Raw genomic sequence first — 21,293 nt, forward strand, 5'->3', positions numbered from 1 at the left:
CCTTCACAGGGCGACACACACTCACACCTACGGACACTTTTGAATATCCAATCCACATACCAACGTGTGTTTTTGGAGTGTGGGAGGAAACCCACGCAGACACAGGGAGAACACACCACACTCCTCACAGACAGTCACCCAGAGGAAACCCACGCAGAAACAGGGAAAACACACCACACTCCTCACAGACAGTCACCCAGAGGAAACCCACGCAGACACAGGGAGAACACACCACACTCCTCACAGACAGTCACCCAGAGGAAACCCACGCAGACACAGGGAGAACACACCACACTCCTCACAGACAGTCACCCAGAGGAAACCCACGCAGACACAGGGAGAACACACCACACTCCTCACAGACAGTCACCCGGAGGAAACCCACGCAGACACAGGGAGAACACACCACACTCCTCACAGACAGTCACCCGGAGGAAACCCACGCAGAAACAGGGAAAACACACCACACTCCTCACAGACAGTCACCCGGAGGAAACCCACGCAGACACAGGGAGAACACACCACACTCCTCACAGACAGTCACCCGGAGGAAACCCACGCAGACACAGGGAGAACACACCACACTCCTCACAGACAGTCACCCGGAGGAAACCCACGCAGACACAGGGAAAACACACCACACTCCTCACAGACAGTCACCCGGAGGAAACCCACGCAGACACAGGGAAAACACACCACACTCCTCACAGACAGTCACCCGGAGGAAACCCACGCAGACACAGGGAGAACACACCACACTCCTCACAGACAGTCACCCGGAGGAAACCCACGCAGACACAGGGAGAACACACCACACTCCTCACAGACAGTCACCCGGAGGAAACCCACGCAGACACAGGGAGAACACACCACACTCCTCACAGACAGTCACCCGGAGGAAACCCACGCAGAAACAGGGAAAACACACCACACTCCTCACAGACAGTCACCCGGAGGAAACCCACGCAGACACAGGGAGAACACACCACACTCCTCACAGACAGTCACCCGGAGGAAACCCACGCAGACACAGGGAGAACACACCACACTCCTCACAGACAGTCACCCGGAGGAAACCCACGCAGACACAGGGAGAACACACCACACTCCTCACAGACAGTCACCCGGAGGAAACCCACGCAGACACAGGGAGAACACACCACACTCCTCACAGACAGTCACCCGGAGGAAACCCACGCAGAAACAGGGAGAACACACCACACTCCTCACAGACAGTCACCCGGAGGAAACCCACGCAGAAACAGGGAAAACACACCACACTCCTCACAGACAGTCACCCGGAGGAAACCCACGCAGAAACAGGGAAAACACACCACACTCCTCACAGACAGTCACCCGGAGGAAACCCACGCAGAAACAGGGAAAACACACCACACTCCTCACAGACAGTCACCCGGAGGAAACCCACGCAGAAACAGGGAAAACACACCACACTCCTCACAGACAGTCACCCGGAGGAAACCCACGCAGAAACAGGGAAAACACACCACACTCCTCACAGACAGTCACCCGGAGGAAACCCACGCAGAAACAGGGAAAACACACCACACTCCTCACAGACAGTCACCCGGAGGAAACCCACGCAGACACAGGGAGAACACACCACACTCCTCACAGACAGTCACCCGGAGGAAACCCACGCAGACACAGGGAGAACACACCACACTCCTCACAGACAGTCACCCGGAGGAAACCCACGCAGACACAGGGAGAACACACCACACTCCTCACAGACAGTCACCCGGAGGAAACCCACGCAGACACAGGGAGAACACACCACACTCCTCACAGACAGTCACCCGGAGGAAACCCACGCAGACACAGGGAGAACACACCACACTCCTCACAGACAGTCACCCGGAGGAAACCCACGCAGACACAGGGAGAACACATCACACTCCTCACAGACAGTCACCCGGAGGAAACCCACGCAGAAACAGGGAAAACACACCACACTCCTCACAGACAGTCACCCGGAGGAAACCCACGCAGACACAGGGAGAACACACCACACTCCTCACAGACAGTCACCCGGAGGAAACCCACGCAGACACAGGGAGAACACACCACACTCCTCACAGACAGTCACCCGGAGGAAACCCACACGGACACAGGGAGAACACACCACACTCCTCACAACTGTGGTTTTATATGTAATTGAATTATTTTTGCTGTTATTGATTCGTTCCTCTGCTTTTCCCACAGCTATCCCATCATCCTCTCCATCGAGGACCACTGCAGCATCGTCCAGCAGAGGAACATGGCGTCGTTCTTTAAGAAAGTCTTCGGAGATATGCTCCTGACCAAAGCGGTGGACATCTCCGCCGATGGCCTGCCCTCGCCCAATCAGCTCAAGAGGAAGATTCTCATCAAGGTCAGAACTTGTTGGCAGAAACGGATGTGTGTGTGTGTGTGTTGGGCAGAAGTTTATTCAGGCTGAAAATGTAAGAAAAATACAAACAGAACTTTCTCCGTTGTGACCTGCCTCACAGTTTGAGCCTGAAAACCAAACCCAAATGAAATGATTGACTTACGGTTTCTTATTTTATTTATTTACTTTTGTTTCTGGAGGGAGGTGTCTCTTTTTATATACGTCTCGTGCAGGTTGTACACTCTGTCTCTCGTCTCCTTCTCTCTCTCTCTCGTCTCTCTCTCTCCTTTCTCTCTGTCTCTCTCTCTCCTTTCTCTCTCTCTCTCTCTCTCTCTCTCGCTCTCTCTAGTGATAGACAACACTGTAGCACACAGGAAGCTCTGGTTAATTTAGTTAATTCTGATGTTGATTACTATGTTAACAGCACAAGAAGTTGGCAGAAGGAAGTGCGTATGAAGAGGTTTCTACCTCCACTCCGTACTCTGAAAACGACATCAGCAACTCCATCAAGAACGGCATTCTCTTCCTGGAGGACCCCATCAACCATGTGAGGATCCATATCTTTCGTCATGAGTATACACACACACACACACACACACACACACGTTTATATACTTCCAAATCTGAGGTATATTTCTCTCCTTCTGTTTAAAGGAGTGGTACCCTCACTTCTTCGTCCTGACGAGCAGTAAGATCTACTACTCGGAGGAGACCAGTAGTAACCAAGGCAACGAGGATGAGGAGGAGCATCGGGAGGTGAGGAAGATCCCGTGACTGCGCTGTATAAAAATGACAACTGGAAGAAACTGACGTAATCATGACGTAACCAACATTCGAACGTGGTTTTATTAAACTCAGTTTTCCTTATGATCTTCTGTCAAACCCAGTGAAATCTTAATAGTGTAAGAAATAAATCTGCTTTTATTGTCATTGCACAGCAGATTTAACCCATCCTTGGCAGTGAATACATAGACACACACACACACACACAATCAGGTACCTGTGAATTGTGGGGACATCACATAGAATTCCCAAATTAAGACATATCTTCACCTTAAAGTGATATTCATAGTGCAGGCCAGCTGGTAGGTCCCCACAATGTAGTGTGTTCCTGGTATACCTCTCACACTAGGCGCAATGAGTGAACACACACACACACACATGGTTAATTACGTGCCAAGTGAGCAGTTGAAGGTTAGTTGCCTTGTCCAAAGGCACCAATGCTGTGGATGTTGAGGGAAGACACAGTGCTGTTCCTTCATTCCCTCAACCTTCTGGTCCTAAGCCCACTTCTCTAACCATTAGGTCACGGCTGCTGCTTGTCTATTTTTGTTTGAATTAAACCTAAAAAACATCTAGAACGTTCTTCCACAACATTAAAAACAAACTCCTGAAATGTTAGCACCAACATGGGCTCCACCTCGAGGCCTGGTGGAGTCTGTCTGGTCTGTAATTACAGAGTGGAGTTGTTACCTGCGGAACTCACCCTGTGTCTGCACTGCGTTCCTCTGCTTTCTCCCGATGCCTCTCCGCAGGTGGGGAACGGTATGGATCAGCACGTGAGTGAGAAGTGGTTTCACGGTAAACTCGGGGCTGGACGCGACGGTCGGCAGATCGCTGAGAGGCTGCTGTCAGAGTACTGCCTGGAGACCGGAGCCCCGGACGGATCCTTCCTCGTCCGAGAGAGCGAGACCTTTGTGGGAGACTACACCTTGTCTTTCTGGTAATATTGATAAGCTTCTACTCTTCTGGGGGAGTTTACACTTGATGTTGGAACTCCAGAGAACATAGCTCCAGTGTTCCACACTCGAGGGACTTTAAAGATGAAGCTATGCTGTGCGTTTGTGCTCCTCAGGCGTTCGGGACGAGTGCAGCACTGTCGGATCCACTCTCGCCAGGAGGCTGGCAGCCCCAAGTTCTACCTGACTGACAACCTGGTGTTTGACACCCTGTTCGCGCTCATCACGCACTACCAGCAGGTGGCGCTGCGCTGTAACGAGTTTGAGATGAAGCTGACGGAACCTGTGCCTCAGACCAACGCCCACGAGAGCAAAGAGTGAGTCTCCAACACAGCAGTAGAACCCTGTAAAACACAGAGACGGTCTGTAAAACTGCGTCCACTGCTTGTTATTAAATTTACATAGGGTTTCTGTCGTTTTAAAGCAGGCAGCGTTAACAAATACGTTTGTGTCTCCGTGTCTTTCAGGTGGTATCATGCGTGTTTATCTCGGAGCCAGGCTGAGAACATGTTGATGAGAGTTCCACGAGACGGAGCGTTCCTCGTGAGGAAGAGAACGGAGTTCAACTCCTATGCCATCTCCTTCCGGTAAATTCTCTCTCTCTTTCTTTTCTATTCTTTCTTTCGTTTATACTCACTCTAACAGTCTCAAATTCTTGCTTTCATCTTTCTATGAGCGGAGACTCTCACTTTCTCTTGCCCTTTCTCACTCTCACTGTGTCTCTTGCACCGCACCACACCCCACCCCCCCACCTCCCTCTGCTCAGAGCCTCTGTCTCTTTCTTGCTCTTTCTCGTACTCCCTGTCGTTCTGAAAGGAAATATGAAATGTGTTTTTATGGTAATTGTACAGTACAACGAAAATTTACCTCTGAATTTGGCCAATCACACACACACACACACACACACACACACACACCCCGAGCCACCCTTAGCACCCAGTACTAAGGGAGTCTCTCCATATTGATAGACAGTTTTTATATTTTTTATAACCAGTCAGGTCCAACATGAAGAAGAATGCTCCCTTGAAGCAGCATTTCCCTCAACCAGTGTCCACTCTGAAGCAGATACATCTTAGGGGTGATTTAATCTTGTGCTCCACAGTGGCCCCATGTTTAAAACTGTAGGACAGACTCTGACACAATACGGCCACTAGGTGTCAGTACCATAGCTGTTTCAGAATGTGTGGAATATAATTAGACAATTTTCTCTGTCTCTCTCTCCCTCTCTGTCTCTCTCTCCATTTCTCTCTCTCTCCCTCTCTGTCTCTCTCTCCATTTCTCTCTCTCTCCCTCTCTGTCTCTGTCTCTGTCTCTCTCTCTCTCTTTCTATCTCTCTCTTTCTATCTCTCTCTCTCTCTCTCTCTCTCTCTCTCTCTCTCTCTCTCTCTCTCAGTGCGGAGGGGAAGATTAAGCACTGTAGGGTGCTGCAGGAGGGGCAGACGGTGGTCTTGGGCACGTCTGAGTTTGACAGTCTTGTGGATCTGGTCAGTTATTACGAGAAACACCCGCTCTATCGCAAGATGAAACTGCGTTACCCCATTAACGAAGAAACACTGGAGAAGATCGGCACTGCTGTGAGTAAAACACACACACACACAGAGAGCATTAGTGTTTTTGATTTACACATTAGAAGATGGAAGGTGTGTTTTCACTCATTTGAATGTTGAGTGACACTCGAGTTACGATGAAGATGAAATGCGTCTGTTGGCTGGGCTTCGTCTGCCGCTGTGGGCTTTCTTTTTATAGCGGTCTGATACTGAACACGTTCTTAATGTTTTATACCTCGCTAAGAACGTCACATCCCCGTGATGTATTTATAAGACGTACAAAGAAGTTGTAAAGCATTTTTTTTGTGTAACATATAACGCCTGCAGTGTTATTTTCTTCTCATTGTTCTCTCCGTTTGCAGGAACCTGATTATGGATCTCTTTATGAGGGACGTAACCCAGGGTTTTATGTGGAAGCCAATCAGATGCCCACATTTAAGGTAATTTGACTTTAAGTGTAAGAGCCGGGTGTGGATTGTTGTTTCTCATTAGTCAGTAACACTTAACTGACGCGCGTGTGTGTGTGTGTGTGTAGTGCACTGTGAGAGCTATGTACGAGTACAAGGCCCAGCGAGACGATGAACTCTCCTTCAGTAAAAACGCCATCATTCAGAACGTGGACAAACAGGAGGGAGGCTGGTGAGTGACGCTTTATTTATTTAATCAATAGAAGTGCAACAGATACGAGACGTTTCACGTGTTGCACCAAGATCTCGTCTCAAACTCCGCTTCAGACGCAATCGACCTCCGTGTGCTTCGTAGAACGGTCTCGTCTGTCCCTCGACTGGACCCCATTGGACCCAGAGCGCTGTGGACCGAGATCGTTCAGCCCTCAAACCGAACAGCTGAAATCTGTCTCTCCTGAGTGACGACGGACCTCGGCGCGTCCTCATAGCCTCATAACTCCTGATGTGAGTCACGTACGATCTGGTGATGAGATGGAACGGAGAAGGCGGAGTGTTCAGACTGAGGAAGTGTTTAAACTCTGTTTCTGTGCTGTAGTATCGCAAAGATTTTAATAACAACACCCTTAGACATCAAGTTTGATGTGACAGCGGAGGAGCGTCTGAGATGTGTGAGAATGGAAAACAAATTTCTTAGAGGACGTGTTCTCCTCCTTTTCCAAAAGAGAACACAGTTCTGGTTCTTAATGAAATGTCTGTGACCTGCTTTGGTCAAAACACCACAAGGATCAAACCCCACAGCAGTGTTCTCCTCCTGTGTAAACAGCCCTGTTCAGAACGCCCGCTTTCAGCACCTGTTCCTTTAAATGATAACGAGCCGCTCGCTGTTCACCCCGACCCCGAGCGCACAGCAGTGAGGAGCGAGGAGCAGAAGCTCTGGTTTTTAGCCGTTTTCACTCTGTTCTCTTTCTTCTCCTTTTTTACTCAGTGCTCTTATTTCTCCGCGCTCTTTTTTTCTGTTTTGCTGCATTTTTTGCGCTCTCACATAAACATGGGTCCAGCGCTCTGATTGGACAGACTCAGACGAGGGGGCGGAGCCATTCTGAAGTCTCTGTATGTGATGTCAGAAGCAGAGCAGAATCTGAACGGCTCGTTTTATCCCATTTTAAGACTAAAGCAGTCACAAGTTTGGAGGGAAGTGTAGGAGAAGAAAAGGCTGTTAATGTGTGTGTGTGTGTGTGTGTGTGTGTGTGTGTGTGTGTGTAGGTGGAAAGGTGACTTGGCAGGAAAGAAGCAGCTATGGTTCCCTGCAAATTATGTGGAGGAGATCAGCCCCACAGCTGTGGAACCAGACAGATCTGTGAGTATTCAACACACACCCACACACACTCTCACACGTGTGTGCACCTCTATAAGTACCTTCCTGTATGACCCTAAGCCCCAGATACACGTATACAAGATTAAAACGGAAGGAAATGACGGTGAGGATCTAGCGACGGTGCCCCCTGTTGAGGGGTTAGATATTTTAGGTGTGCAGTGGTCAGTACAGACCCAAAGTGGCCCGAGGGTCCGTCTGGTGCGATCCCACAGAAGAGCTACTGCAGCACACGCTGCTGAAAGAGTTAATGCTGCTCTGACAGAGGGGTCAGGACACACAGGTCAGCGCAGCCTGTGCTACAGGAGCTCTTCTGAGTGCTTCATTTCTTATATGTATTGGATGTACAAATACGTTTAAAGCATTCTGTGTAATGTATTATTGTAGTTAATATTTATGGTGACTGTTGTGTACTATTAAAAATGGAAATTGTAATTTAATTGTGTACATTTAATAGTATGTTGTGTGTGTGTGTGTGTATATGAAGGACATGTACGTACTTACTATAGTTCCCATATAAATTACATAACTGTAAACCTGGGCCTAATTTTAGCATTGGAGGGTGGGAGGAGGAGTGTTTGTGGCTGTTACACTGTGTTGATGTTTTCTCTGCTCTGTCCTGTGTACACACACACACACACACACACACCCCTCCTCTACAGGCGACAGAGAACAGCCCTCTGGGAGATCTCCTGAGAGGAAGTATGGACGTGTCTTCCTGTCAGATCGGTGAGTTTCCTCCGCTCTTTTCTTTCCCTCCTGGAGTCAGGCTCCAGCTCCTTCGCTGTGGCTCCCCCTTGTGACACTTTTGTGGCAATACAGCTCTTTTTTTTTTTTTTTTACACTTGCTTTCCTTACATTTTTAATTTTTATAAATAAATAAATACACACACACACACACACTCTACAGTTTTCTACACTTTTCTATTGGTTTCTGAAGATGTATTAATGTGATAACCGTTATCAAAGTGGTGCATGAAAAAAAACAAATAGAGGAACCAGATAAAGTACATGAGTGTTATATAACAATGCTCTCTGTCTGTGTGCCCCTCCGTGCAGTGGTGAGGCCTGACGGGAAGGGCAGTAGACCTCACGTCTTCACCCTGCTGCCGATGGGTTCTCCTCGTACGTCTCCGGTTCTGGACATAGCGGCCAGTTCTCAGGACGAGCTGAAGGACTGGGTTCAGAAGATCCGGGAGGTCACCGTGACCTCTGAGGCCAAGGTACGTCGTCTTTCCCCGGTCACTTTAGAGAAGGGTCTTTTCAATCAGAGACAAATCAGAACCTGACGTTTCGTCTTCTCATTTTTGAAGACGTCATCGTGCGAAGTGTCGCCCGTTAGCCAAGACCTCCTAAACCACACCATGCAAACAAGCTGGGAGTGTGAAGCGCCGTTTCAGTGTCACTGCAGCTCATCACGCTTGGAGGAGAACACTAGAGCTGCCCAGATCTGTTCTGTTAGCTAACGTCTCTCACACTGGCTGGCGTCTTATGGCGCTTTTCCACTGCATGGAACCTGCTTGGCTCGGCTCCTTTGCTTTTCCACCGGCCAAATCTGGTCCCTGGAGCCAGGTACTTTTCAGTCCCTGCTCTCGTACGGTTCCAACCGAGCCGATCAGGTACTAAATGGTGAGGCGTAAACCCCGCAGAGCTCTGATCGGCACAAACTCGCCGCTTATAAAATCTCTGAAGTTACAGCAGCTTTCACATTAGTCTTTATCCGACTCTCAGCAGCAGCTCGTAACATTCTCCCGAGGTTTTGAAGAGATTCAAACGCTCCTTGGGTCGGTGCCCGAGGGAAAATCTCCAGTGAAAGATGAACCTGCGACGACAACAACACGCCAGTACACGACAAGTAAACAGCACCTGACTTTACAGTCGCGTAGTTTACAGAATATAGCACTGTGTCACGGTGTCTGTTTGTTGAAGGACAACAAGCAGATAGTAGCTCTGATGTTTGGTTTATTCTTTCATTCTCTCTCTGGCTCTCTTTCTGTCTTTCTTTCTTTCTTTCTCTGTCTCTCTTTCTCTCTCTCTTTCTGCTTCTGTCTCTCTCTCTTTACTTCTCTCTCTCTTTCTGTCTCTCTGTCTCTCTCTACTTCTATCTCTCTGTCTGTCTGTCTGTCTTTCTTTCTCTCTCTCTCTCTCTCTCTCTCTCTCTCTCTCTCTCTCTTTTTAAAGCCCACGCTTCATGTTAGAGACAGGGTTTTGCGACATCACTGTCTCCAATTCACAGGGGAGCTGTGCTAGTGGAGAAGCATCTGGCTAAAAGCCTGTAGTTACAATGATTCAGAACTGTATTGTGCTCTTGTTATTTTTGTTTCTCAGCTGGAAGAAGGGAAGATGATGGAGAGGAGGAAGAAGATCGCCCTGGAGCTCTCGGACCTGGTGGTCTACTGCCGGCCCGTTCCTTTTGATGAAGACAGTAAGAGCTCCTTCAGTTCACCTTATGAGCACCTCAGTGGAGTGGGCTGGGCGTGTTATTCAGAACTACATTTCCCATAAGGCTTTGCTCTAAACCAGTGTTTTCTACTTCGGCTCCTGGATCTCTTTTCTTTATAATGTGTACAAACCCTTGAGTTGATTGTGGCGCAGAGACTGCGACAAGTGGTGCTTTTCCACTGCGTAGTCCCTACACTGCTCTACTAGACTCTAATGTTTTGCTTTGCCGTTAGGTAAATTGACTTCTTGACTCCTGAAACGTGGTTCTTTTTTTAGTACCCGCTCTCTCATTACAGTGAATTTTAATATTAGGGTAAAAATACTACCTAGTGTAGCTTTAAGAGTGTTTCTGGTGGAAACACTCTTTAAGATGGAAATGTCTCCAAACTCGGGAGACGGCTAACTGCGTTAGCGACAGTGCTACAAAACTAAACAACTCGAGTTACACATGAGTTTCTGTGGGAATTCAAACAATGTTTACTTCAGTCGCATACAAAAGTCATTTTTCCTCTCAAACACACCATTCCACCTTAAGAGACACTGAGATCCTGAACGTGAATAACCTAGAGTGAATTGCCCTCTGAGGCCAGTGGGACACGCTGGTTAGACCTAGACCACGAGCCTGACCTGGAGATCCTCCACCACCTTAGATTTGAGCTAAAGACAGAAATGACCTGTGAGAAACGCAGTCGGACTGATCTGTGTGTGTCGTCTGCAGAGATCGGGACGGAGCGCGCCTGCTTCAGGGACATGTCCTCCTTCCCTGAGACGAAAGCGGAGAAGTATGTGAACCGGATCAAAGGGAAGAAGTTTCTTCAGTACAACCGTCTGCAGCTCTCTCGGATTTACCCCCGGGGGCAGCGGCTCGACTCCTCCAACTACGACCCCTTACCCATGTGGCTCTGCGGCAGCCAGCTGGTCGCGCTCAACTTCCAGACTGCTGGTAAGAGCCACTGCGTTTAGTCGCGGTAGTTTACAGAATATAGCACTGTGTCACGGTGTCTGTTTGATGAAGGACAACAAGCAGATAGTAGCTCTGATGCTTGGTTTATTCTTTCACTCTCTCTATCTATCTATCTCTATCTCTATCTCTCTCTCTTTCTTTCTCTCTCTGTCTATCTCTCTCTATCTCTTTCTTTCTCTATCTCTTTCTTTCTCTCTTTCTCTATCTATCTCTCTCTATCTATCTCTTTCTTTCTCTTTCTATCTATCTCTTTCTTTCTCTCTCTATCTATCTTTCTTTCTCTCTCTATCTATCTTTCTTTCTCTCTCTATCTATCTCTCTCTCTTTCTCTCTCTTTCTTTCTCTCTCTTTCTTTCTCTCTCTTTTTCTCTCTATCTATCTCTTTCTTTCTCTCTCTCTCTTTCTGTCTCTCTCTATCTCTTTCTTTCTCTCTCTCTCTCTCTCTCAGATAAGCCGATGCAGATGAACCAGGCTCTGTTTATGCTGAACGGGAGGAGTGGCTACGTGCTGCAGCCACCGATCATGCGAGACGACAACTTCGATCCCTTTGACAGACACTCACTGAGAGGAGTGGAGCCCATCACCCTCGTCATCGAGGTCTGAGCGAATCCGAGTCTTTCACTTCTGGTTTTATTAACGTGCCGGTAGTTGAGGCTTTTTCTGTCGTGGTTTGAACAAATTTACAACAAAAATGTGAAATAATATCTGCTGATGTTGTGTGTTTAACCCCTTCAGAACAGCTGTTAAACATGGCACAGGCATCCATCCCCTCTTTGACTTGTTGTAGCTCTAATGCTTAGTTTATTAATGGGTTCTGGGTCTTTTTACAGGAGAAGATCAGGCCAAAAAAAGGACATCTACATCGAGAAAATAAAATGATCTTTATATTTTTGACTCAAGGTTGTTGTTTTCTCTCTTTCTTTATTTGTGGTCACATACCTCACCCTGTCTCATCTCTTTCTCTTTCCTCTTTCTTCTTGTATTCTACCTCTCTCTCTCATCTTTTCTCTTTGTGGTCACTCACCTTGCACACTCATCTCTCTTTTTCCTCTTTCTCTCTGTATTCTACTCTCGCGCTCTCTCGCTCTCTCTCTCTTTCTAACCCTCTCTCTCTCTTACTCTCTCTCTCTCTCCCTCTCTCTCTCTCTCTCTCATCTTTTCTCTTTGTGGTCACTCACCTTGCACACTCTCATCTCTGTTTCCTCTCTCTCTCTGTATTCTACTCTCGCTCTCTCTCTCTCTCTCTCTCTCTCATGCTCTTGTCGTTCAGAATTCATATTAGATTCAAAGTATCTTCATTGTTTAATGGTCTGACTGTTATGAGAATGTCCACCTTTTAACATAAGTCTGGAATATCCAGGGAAAGTGTGGAGAACCCCTGCTGTTGAGGATGTGTTCACTTGTTTTCATCCAAAATAAAACTCGACACGTTGTTTGAGCAGAGGCTGTCCATGCCCTGAACATTGCGTTCCCAGAAACTCATATTTCTTTGTTGTGTTTGGATGTTTTGAAGGTGCTGGGGGCGCGTCACCTGCCCAAACACGGTCGAGGAATCGTGTGTCCGCTGATCGAGATCGAAGTGTGTGGCGCGGATTACGACAGCGCCAAACAGAAGACGGACTCTGAGGGTGAGGAGGAGGAGGGGGGGAGGGGTGGGGAATCTCTTGGGATGCTCCTGATTCAGCTCAGTTTTGATTCAATGCAACTCTGTGATCAAAGTCATTTTGGGATGTTTCTGTTGGTCGGTTCAGTATGAGGTTCTGTTTAAAGTGAATGACGGATTGAATAATAAATGATTGCCGTTTTAAAAACAGTTGTGAGGATGTGTTCTCAGAACAGAGCCCACTGCTAAGAGCCCTGAAAGTAAAACGTGGAAAACAACACGTGGACACAACACGCGTGGAGAAATAAGAGCACTGAGTAAAAACAGCTAAAAACTAATGTTGCTGACATTAACATATTAACGCATGTGATATAAACTATTAACACATCAATTAAGTTTTTAACACAATCATTTCACCAGGAGTGTGGTGTGTTCTCTCTGTGTCTGTGTGGGTTTCCTCCGGGTGACTGTCTGTGAGGAGTGTGGTGTGTTCTCTCTGTGTCTGTGTGGGTTTCCTCCGGGTGACTGTCTGTGAGGAGTGTAGTGTGTTCTCCCTGTGTCTGCGTGGGTTTCCTCCGGGTGACTGTCTGTGAGGAGTGTGGTGTGTTCTCCCTGTGTCTGCGTGGGTTTCCTCCGGGTGACTGTCTGTGAGGAGTGTGGTGTGTTCTCCCTGCGTCTGCGTGGGTTTCCTCCCGGTGACTGTCTGTGAGGAGTGTGGTGTGTTCTCCCTGCGTCTGCGTGGGTTTCCTCCGGGTGACTGTCTGTGAGGAGTGTGGTGTGTTCTCCCTGCGTCTGCGTGGGTTTCCTCCGGGTGACTGTCTGTGAGGAGTGTGGTGTGTTCTCCCTGCGTCTGCGTGGGTTTCCTCTGGGTGATTCCAAACCCACCGCCACCCTGAACTGGATAAGGGTTACAGACTATGAATCAATGAATGATCATTTCACTAAATTTGGCCACAACTTCCTCCAATAATTTACTTATTTTCAGATCCAAGGGAGGTGTTGGTGGTTTCATCACGCAATGATTGTTACTAGGGCTGCAACAACTAATCGATTAAAATCGATTGTTAAAATAGTTGGCAACTAATTTAATAATCGATTAGTTGGGTCTAAGTTATTATACACATAGGTACAGTTGCTACACGTGACGAACTCTGGAAGAAGGGTTTGAAAAATGGCGGAGGCGGTCACAGCAGAGGATAATGTTAGCACAAGCAGAGAGAAAAATGTACGACCCCAAGTCATCAAAAGTATGGGAACACTTTACATTAACGCCTTCAAGGAACAGCGTTAGGTGCAACATGTGCACAGCTGATCTCGCATGGCACGGCAGCACAACATCACTGCATGAGGCACCTGAAAAGGAAGCCTGTTGGAGCTATGTGTGAAAGAGATGAAGTATAGTAAGTTAATTCTACTTTTTCTCTCACTAAAATGTTACTAGAGCCTGATAGAGTAGTTAAACAACATTTGTTTTCTTGGTACATTGATATTACACTCGCGTTTAGCGAACAAGCCTTGGCTTCCCCCTGAGTTTTCTCTTCCACCTTAAATGTGTCAGCTCGACCAGCAGTTGCAAAACAGGCCGTAGTTTTAGTTGAGCTAGCGTTAGCGACGTTAGTTTTTCTCTCACTCAGTGTCACTAGAGCCTGCTAGAGCAGTTAAACAAGATGTCTCATTTTTAGTAAATTTATATCACTCTTGTATTTAGTGAGTTTTCCGTTCCACCTTAAATGTGGCGGCAGTTACATTCAGAGTAAAAAAAAAAAAAAAGAAAATACATTTTTAAAAATAATATATTTAAAGCCTTTTTCAAGGTCATTGCGTGTTAGTGTTTGAGTATCACAGCCAAGTGTATATTACATACACTGTGTTAAATATTGATAAATATAAAATTAATGTAACTGTTGGGTTAATTCTTCATGTAAACACTAATTTTTAATAATGGTAGGTTGTGTGTTCCTTATATAATTACAACATTAGTTCTCTAAAATCTTAAATATCTTAACGATATCTGATCATATGTGTTTCCCTTTTATTCTCAGCACATGGCGTCATCACCCAATATCCATTTATGTCATTTCAGTTTGCCTGCATTGTTGTCTGCGTTTTAGATCAGTAGTTATAAACTTAAAAAAGGTGTATGTTCATATCTACACTTTCTCTCTCACCTCAGATACAAACAGCCCAGTGCTGACTATGATTTGAAGAAGATCTACACACCACAGCGAGCAGCTGTTCTCACTGATGGTGTCCTGAATATGTTAGTAACAGACAGGAAACCACATTTGGCTTGTCTTCCTTTTTGTCCGATTAATAATCGATCAATTGAAAAAATAATCGACAGATTAATCGATTATCAAAATAATCATTAGTTGCCGCCCTAATTCTAACATTACAATATTTTTATTCTAAAATATGGATTAAAGCCTTACCACATAACTTTTACCGTTACACTCCCAGTTTTCTCTCTCATCTCTCACACACACACACACACACACACACACACACACACACACACTTGTACAAACGGCTGCTGCGAGAAGTTTGACACTTCTATTTTCTTCTTCACGCATGTCTTAATCCACACATTTCTCTGTTATACCGTTGTTGGAGGTGTGTTGTTGTCGGAGCTGTGAGCTTTTTCTCAGTTGAAGCTTGTGCCGGGGCTTCTTCCTTGTGTTTGATGTTGTAACTCTCTCCCTGAAACATTTACTCAGCAAAGTAACCGATTCTAACTCAAATATCCTAAAAACTACTCTGAAATATAATAATACGTTAAAAAAGGACGGTTTCCTCTCACCGGTTTGTAGCGTATTACACTCTACGCATTTGTTTTATCTCCCTCCCAAAAAACAAGGAAATACTATCATTTTAACAAGTAATTAATCACAGAATTAACACCAAAAACCAGAGCTGCTCCTCACTGCTGTGCGCTCGGGGTCGGGGTGAACAGCGAGCGGCTCGTTATCATTTAAAGGAACAGGTGCTGAAAGCGATCCTTGTGGGATTTTGACCAAAACACTTCACAGACGTTAAGTTCGTTAAGAACTTCGCACTGAGGAAGAGGGAGAGTACGTCCCTTTTTAAATGAAGCTGACGGATCTCTTCCTCAGGTTCCAATAACAACGTCGCCTGTCCCTTTTCAGGGGGAGCTGGTGTTGTTCCTGTGGTGCTGATCAGTCTGAGCAGTGTGGAGCTATTGATCGTTTAGTATTAACCCATTTCCGATGCCTCTGTTCATTCCTGCAGCGGATAACGGGCTGAACCCCATCTGGCCGAGGAAGCCGTTCCGTTTCAGCGTGTGTAACCCCTCCTTCGCCTTCCTGCGCTTCGTCGTCTACGAGATCGACATGTTCAACGACCAGAACTTCCTCGCTCAGGCCACCTTCCCCATCAACTGCCTCAAAACAGGTGCGCGCAGGTGGAACAGATGCAGCTGGACCTACAGCAGCAGCTACATCACGATGAGCTCCATAGTTGTGTGGGAACTGTTTAGATCCATAACTACAGCATAAACACGCTTTTATTGTTATTGAGCAGCAGTACAATAAACTGACTTCACCTTTAACACATCTGTGGCAGTGAACACACACACACACACACAGTGGTGTACAGCCATCCCAGCCTAAAGGAGAAGAAAGCCCTGTTCCCTGATTCCCCTGCTACCTTTTATTATGGACACAGGCTGAGACTTAAATAATTGCTTGACTGTGTGTGTGTGTGTGTGTGTGTGTGTGTGTAGGTTATAGATCAGTTCCTCTGAAGAACAGCTACAGTGAAGATCTGGAGCTGGCCACACTGCTCGTGCATCTGGACATCACCCGGGGCCGGGTAAATAACTAATATTCATTTGTCTTCAGTAATCACTTCATATGAGACACACAGAGAGAGCGAGCGAGAGAGACTGAGAGAGAGAGAGACGGAGAGAGCGAGCGAGACTATGAGAGAGAGACAGAGAGAAAGAGACGGAGAGAGAGACTATGAGAGAGAGAGAGACTATGAGAGAGAGAGAGACTATGAGAGAGAGAGAGACTATGAGAGAGAGAGACTATGAGAGAGAGAGACTATGAGAGAGAGAGACTATGAGAGAGAGAGAGACTGAGAGAGAGAGAGACAGAGAGCGAGCGAGACAGAGAGCGAGCGAGACGGAGAGAGAAAGAGACGGAGAGAGTGAGCGAGCAAGACAGAGAGAGAGAGAGAGACTATGAGAGAGAGAGAGACGGAGAGACAGAGAGAGAGACTATGAGAAGAGAGAGAGAGACAGAGAGAAAGAGACGGAGAGAGTGAGCGAGCAAGACAGAGACTGAGAGAGAGACTATGAGAGAAAGACGGAGAGAGCGAGTGAGCGAGATTGAGAGAGAGAGAGACTATGCGAGAGAGACTATGAGAGAGAGAGAGACGGAGAGACAGAGAGAGAGCGAGCGAGACTGAGCGAGAGACTGAGTGAGCGAGAGAGAGAGAGAGAGACTATGAGAGAGAGACTGAGAGAGCGAAAGAGAGAGAGAGACAGAGAGAAAGAGACGGAGACTAAGAGAAAGAGAGGGAGACAGAAAAAAAAGACGGAGAGAGTTAATAAACCAACCATCAGAACTACTATCTGCTTGTTGTAAATAAATTCTCTCTCTAAAAATAAATTTCTCTCTCTCCCATTGTCTCTCTGCTGAGAATGTCATTTGGAGGGAACTCCAACCGTTAAAAAGCATGAACAGAGCTGAGGATGTCGCTCTATTTCTGCTCCATAGATGCGCTGAGTGTTGAGCCAAAAACGTGTTGGAAAATTCCCCTACATTTACATCACATCTCTTTCTCTGCCCCTTTATTTTCTCTGTGAACGAACCCTACAACAAACACTATAATAACCCCCCGCTCTCTCTCTCTCTCTCTGTCTCTCTCTGTCTCTCTCTCTGTCTGTCTCTGTCTCTCTCTCTCCCACAGCATGAGAACGGAGAGATGCTGGGCCCTTTCCTCGGTGCTGGCGCAGTAGGAGTGTCTGTGGGGAGAGACCGTTTGATAGAGTCCGGCTCCTCGTCCTCCTTGTCCTCTATGTCCCCCTTGCCCTCGTCCCCGGGGCAGGCTCTGGGCTACAGGGGCAGAGAGGGGTCCTTCGAGGCTCGATACCAGTCGCCGATGGAAGACTTCAGAGTATCCCAGGAGACCCTGCTGGAGCAGGTGGACCCTCAGACCAGGAGGTGTGTGTGTGTGTGTGAACGTTAATCTCTGTCTTGTTTAATTAATGTAAATGAACAGTGATTAAATTAATAATGAATGAATGGATGAATGAATGAAAGAGTGATGATGGTTTGTTTTCCTCCTCCAGACTGATGCGAAGACCCAGAGTCAGCGCAGACAACCGTGTGTAGCCCCGCCCAACACACACACACACACACACACCTACGCAGGGCCAGCGCAGGGGTCTGTTGGAGCTGATGATGTCATGGACTGCTGTGAAACCTGTTTCTATGGAAACGTCGCCAGCGCTTTTGGCCTACATTTCAGGCAGAACTCTCTCTCTCTCTCTCTCTCCTCTCATGCTCTTTCTTCCACCAATCTTTCTCTATTCCTCTCTCTGTCATCCCTCCTCACACTCTTTCTACCTTTCTGTCTCTCCTCCCTCCCTCCCTCCCTCCTCTGAAGACTGTGTTGAGAGGAAGAGAGTGAGAGTAATTTTTTTTTCTTTTTGCTCGGAGAGAAAAGAGAAACTGTCGAGCCTCTTTTGAGCAAAGTGTCCAGGAGGAGGCGCCTGACGGGATTGTGGGACGTGCAGCAGTCTCGAAGATGAGGAAATAAAAAAAGACCAGTGGTCAATGACTGGGAGGAGATGGTGACATTGGCATCGGTTTAAAAACTGCTTTCGATTTTCTTTCTGTTCAGTTCTCTTCAGAATCTCTCTCTCTCTCTCTCTCTCTCTCTCTCTGGCGTATATAAATATATAGGTATATATATATTTATTCCAGCGCTGCTGTCTACCAGAGAACAGCTGCAGCTGATCTGCTCTCAAAGAGCCTCCCTCTCATTTGGATTTCATTTTTTTTATTTGTTTATTTGTTTCAAATGTATTATTTAAACAGCAATTTATAACTTTCATAATGTGATTTTTTTTCTTTCTTTTTTTTGTGTCTGTGTCTAACACAAGGGCTTGGCTTGCCTTTTATTATTGCTTCTGTTATTTCTGTCTCTCTCTTTCTCTCTCTCTCTTAGTTTCTCCCTCTCTCTTAGTCTCTTTCTCTTTCTCCCTTAGTCTCTTTCTCTTTCTCCCTCTCTCTTAGTCTCTTTCTTTCTCTCTTAGTCTCTTTCTCTTTCTCCCTCTCTCTTAGTCTCTTTCTCTCTCTCTTAGTCTTTCTCCCTCTCTCTTAGTCTCTTTCTCTTTCTCCCTCTCTCTTAGTCTCTTTCTCTCTCTCTCTCTCTGTGTGTGTGTTCACGAGTCGACTGTCTGCTTCCTCCCCAGCAAACACTCGTTTTGTTTTCCTTCGTCTCTGTTTCGCTGTGTTTTAAAGGCATTAAAATCCCGGGCAGCTGTAAAGAAAGGGAGCTCGGTTTTTGTTGGAGACTCTGGACATTTATTTTCTTTTTTCAGGAAAAAACATGGGACCAGGTGTTTTTTGTTGGAGAGGACGTTTAAACTAGACTTCACTCCTTCAGCGCTGAGGTTGATGGTGGTGTTGTTGTTGTGTACCATTGTCATCACAGATTCATCTCACGCGTCGGCTCCGCTCGTGTCGTCCTCGTTACCGTCGTCACACACCTGCGTTCATATTTGTAAAGGCTTTCCACGAGCAGAACTGGACGTCTGATGCTGTAGGAAGGAGCCTGTGTACAGTTGCGTAGCTCTGCGTCACTCGTCTCCACGGCCTTACGCAGTGACCTACAGGGAGGTGTTGAAGGTGGAAGAGGCAGAAAGACAGCAGAAGTGGCTCAGTTCAGTTAGTTTTTTATTTAAAGTTGCAGTGTGTAAGTTTGAGGGAGAAATATGAGCAGAAATGCAGTGCAGTAAACAAAACCCATGCTTTCCTTAGTGTGTAATCACCAGGACCTAATAACTGCTGTGTTTCCATTGGCTGAGAATGAGCCCCCCCCACCCCCAGCTCTGCACAGGGAGCCAAACGGACAAACCCCCAACGCTGGTCCAAGAGCGTGCCTTTAATGTTTTGATGTCAAAGCTGCAGTCCGTAAACTTACCACAAGAGGCCGCTAAATCACACAGAAGCTTGGCAAGACAGGGAGGCGTGAGGGAGGGGCATTCAGTTTGCTGCAGTCCGCAAACTCACCACTAGAGGCCACTTAAACGAACACACCGCACCTTAAACTCCTCTACGGTCTTCAGTATTCCTCATTTAATTTAATTTAATGTTATTTCCGTAGCAGCTTTGTCAAGGACCCTGTTCATTCACTGTGTTTGTAATCCACGTGTTCCATTATGGACCAAAAGTGAAGGACGTGTAGCGGACACTGGAGCGAAAAACACGGGCCCCTGTTTGTTTTTAGCCATGAGAAGCTGCTGTTTTCTTGATGAATGACCAAATGAACTGTACACTTGACTAGGACCATCTCTCGCTAGGGACCATGACTGTCGTGTTTTTGGATTTAAAAAAAAAAAAAAGAGTCTTTCGCCATGATTTCACTGGGTCAGGGAATGTTTATCGTGTAAGTGCCAAGCGTGGAACTGGATAAGTATTTATGCCAAGAGCTATAAGAGGATCCTGTGGAACGTTGCAGCAGTTGGAACCGAGGGTGAGGTCTGTCAGATGACTTCCAGGTGAAATCGGGTCGTTATCTGTTACTCGGATGTTGTTATCAGAGTCGAGTCGGAGCTGACGTGAGCGGTGTGTTGAGACTCACAGCATAATCCATATTCCTCAGGGTCAACTGCAGTAAGTGAGGTTACTCTACAGAGCTCTGAACTGACATCACCAGAGACCTTCCCAAACACCCCACACGTGCCCCCAAGCCTTGTGCCAACACACTGGTGTATGCAGAACCAAGTGTATCCCATTTGCTTTATTAGTTTATCACAGGACGCTATAGCAGTGATTATCAATGATGCTGTTCATGTTCTGCGTTCTGGAGATCCAGGGATTGTGGATTAGATGTTTCTTGGTCCTTCAGAAGCTTCAGTGGCCCCATTGGGAGTGAGGTTTTAAGAGACCCCAGATCTTTACAGCATTGTGCAGTTGGGGTTATTTTTCATGCTTTTCCACTGCACGGTGCCATGGTTAATTTTCCACTAGCACAGCTCTGATCCAAGGAATGTATCTGGTGACGTCTCAAACCCCCATCTCTAAGGGGAACAGCAGGCTTTGGAAACCACAACAACGGCGGCGGTAACGTTAAGCGGTGTTTACTCATGGTGTATCGGCGTGTTGTTGTTGTTTGGGACTGAACACAGCTCCGTCATCAGTTCAGACAGATCAGTAGAGTTTGTTCCTTCCTTGTTGCAGCGTCCAGCTCTCGCTGGATTCTTTCGTCGGCCACCGATCCGAGGAGCGTTTGAACCTCTTCAAAAGACCACGGCGTCATTTTACGAGCTGCCGTCGTGAGTCGGATAAAAACAAACGTGATCTCTGCTGCAGCTGGAGATTTTACAGATGGAGAGTTGGTGCTGGTCGTCTGCGTCGCGTGGCGTAGAGTGACGACTCTCTCTGGACGATCAGCGCTCTGCAAGGTTTACACGCCACGGTTTAGTCCCTACTCGACTCGCTCTGAACCACGAGAGAACAGCCACTAAACAAGAACCCGCTTCCAGAACCAGGACCTGATTCACCCGGTGGAGAAACATCATGGTATGGTTTCATGCAGTGGATTTTACACACACACTGTGATACATGAGGAT

General features: G+C 46.9%; 1 protein-coding gene across 4 annotated transcripts in view; it reads left to right on the forward strand.

The window, feature by feature from the left end:
* Positions 1–18,602, forward strand: part of plcg1 (phospholipase C, gamma 1) — a 62,272-nt gene extending 43,670 nt beyond the window's left edge. For all 4 annotated transcript variants that reach the window (XM_066670128.1, XM_066670129.1, XM_066670130.1 and 1 more), the window contains exons 14-33: positions 2,227–2,395; positions 2,817–2,939; positions 3,047–3,148; positions 3,928–4,115; positions 4,248–4,448; positions 4,599–4,718; positions 5,525–5,705; positions 6,041–6,118; positions 6,214–6,317; positions 7,349–7,442; positions 8,120–8,186; positions 8,517–8,680; positions 9,786–9,882; positions 10,618–10,842; positions 11,312–11,460; positions 12,377–12,491; positions 15,716–15,877; positions 16,209–16,297; positions 17,402–17,655; positions 17,784–18,602. In XM_066670128.1, the coding sequence (XP_066526225.1) occupies positions 2,227–2,395; positions 2,817–2,939; positions 3,047–3,148; positions 3,928–4,115; positions 4,248–4,448; positions 4,599–4,718; positions 5,525–5,705; positions 6,041–6,118; positions 6,214–6,317; positions 7,349–7,442; positions 8,120–8,186; positions 8,517–8,680; positions 9,786–9,882; positions 10,618–10,842; positions 11,312–11,460; positions 12,377–12,491; positions 15,716–15,877; positions 16,209–16,297; positions 17,402–17,655; positions 17,784–17,826 (2,725 nt within the window). In that variant the 3' untranslated portion in view covers positions 17,827–18,602. The remainder of the gene's footprint in view (positions 1–2,226; positions 2,396–2,816; positions 2,940–3,046; positions 3,149–3,927; positions 4,116–4,247; positions 4,449–4,598; positions 4,719–5,524; positions 5,706–6,040; positions 6,119–6,213; positions 6,318–7,348; positions 7,443–8,119; positions 8,187–8,516; positions 8,681–9,785; positions 9,883–10,617; positions 10,843–11,311; positions 11,461–12,376; positions 12,492–15,715; positions 15,878–16,208; positions 16,298–17,401; positions 17,656–17,783) is intronic.
* Positions 18,603–21,293: the final 2,691 nt, after the last annotated feature.

Source organism: Hoplias malabaricus, chromosome 5, assembly GCF_029633855.1.
Source record: "Hoplias malabaricus isolate fHopMal1 chromosome 5, fHopMal1.hap1, whole genome shotgun sequence".
NCBI classification, from domain to species: Eukaryota; Metazoa; Chordata; class Actinopteri; order Characiformes; family Erythrinidae; genus Hoplias; species Hoplias malabaricus.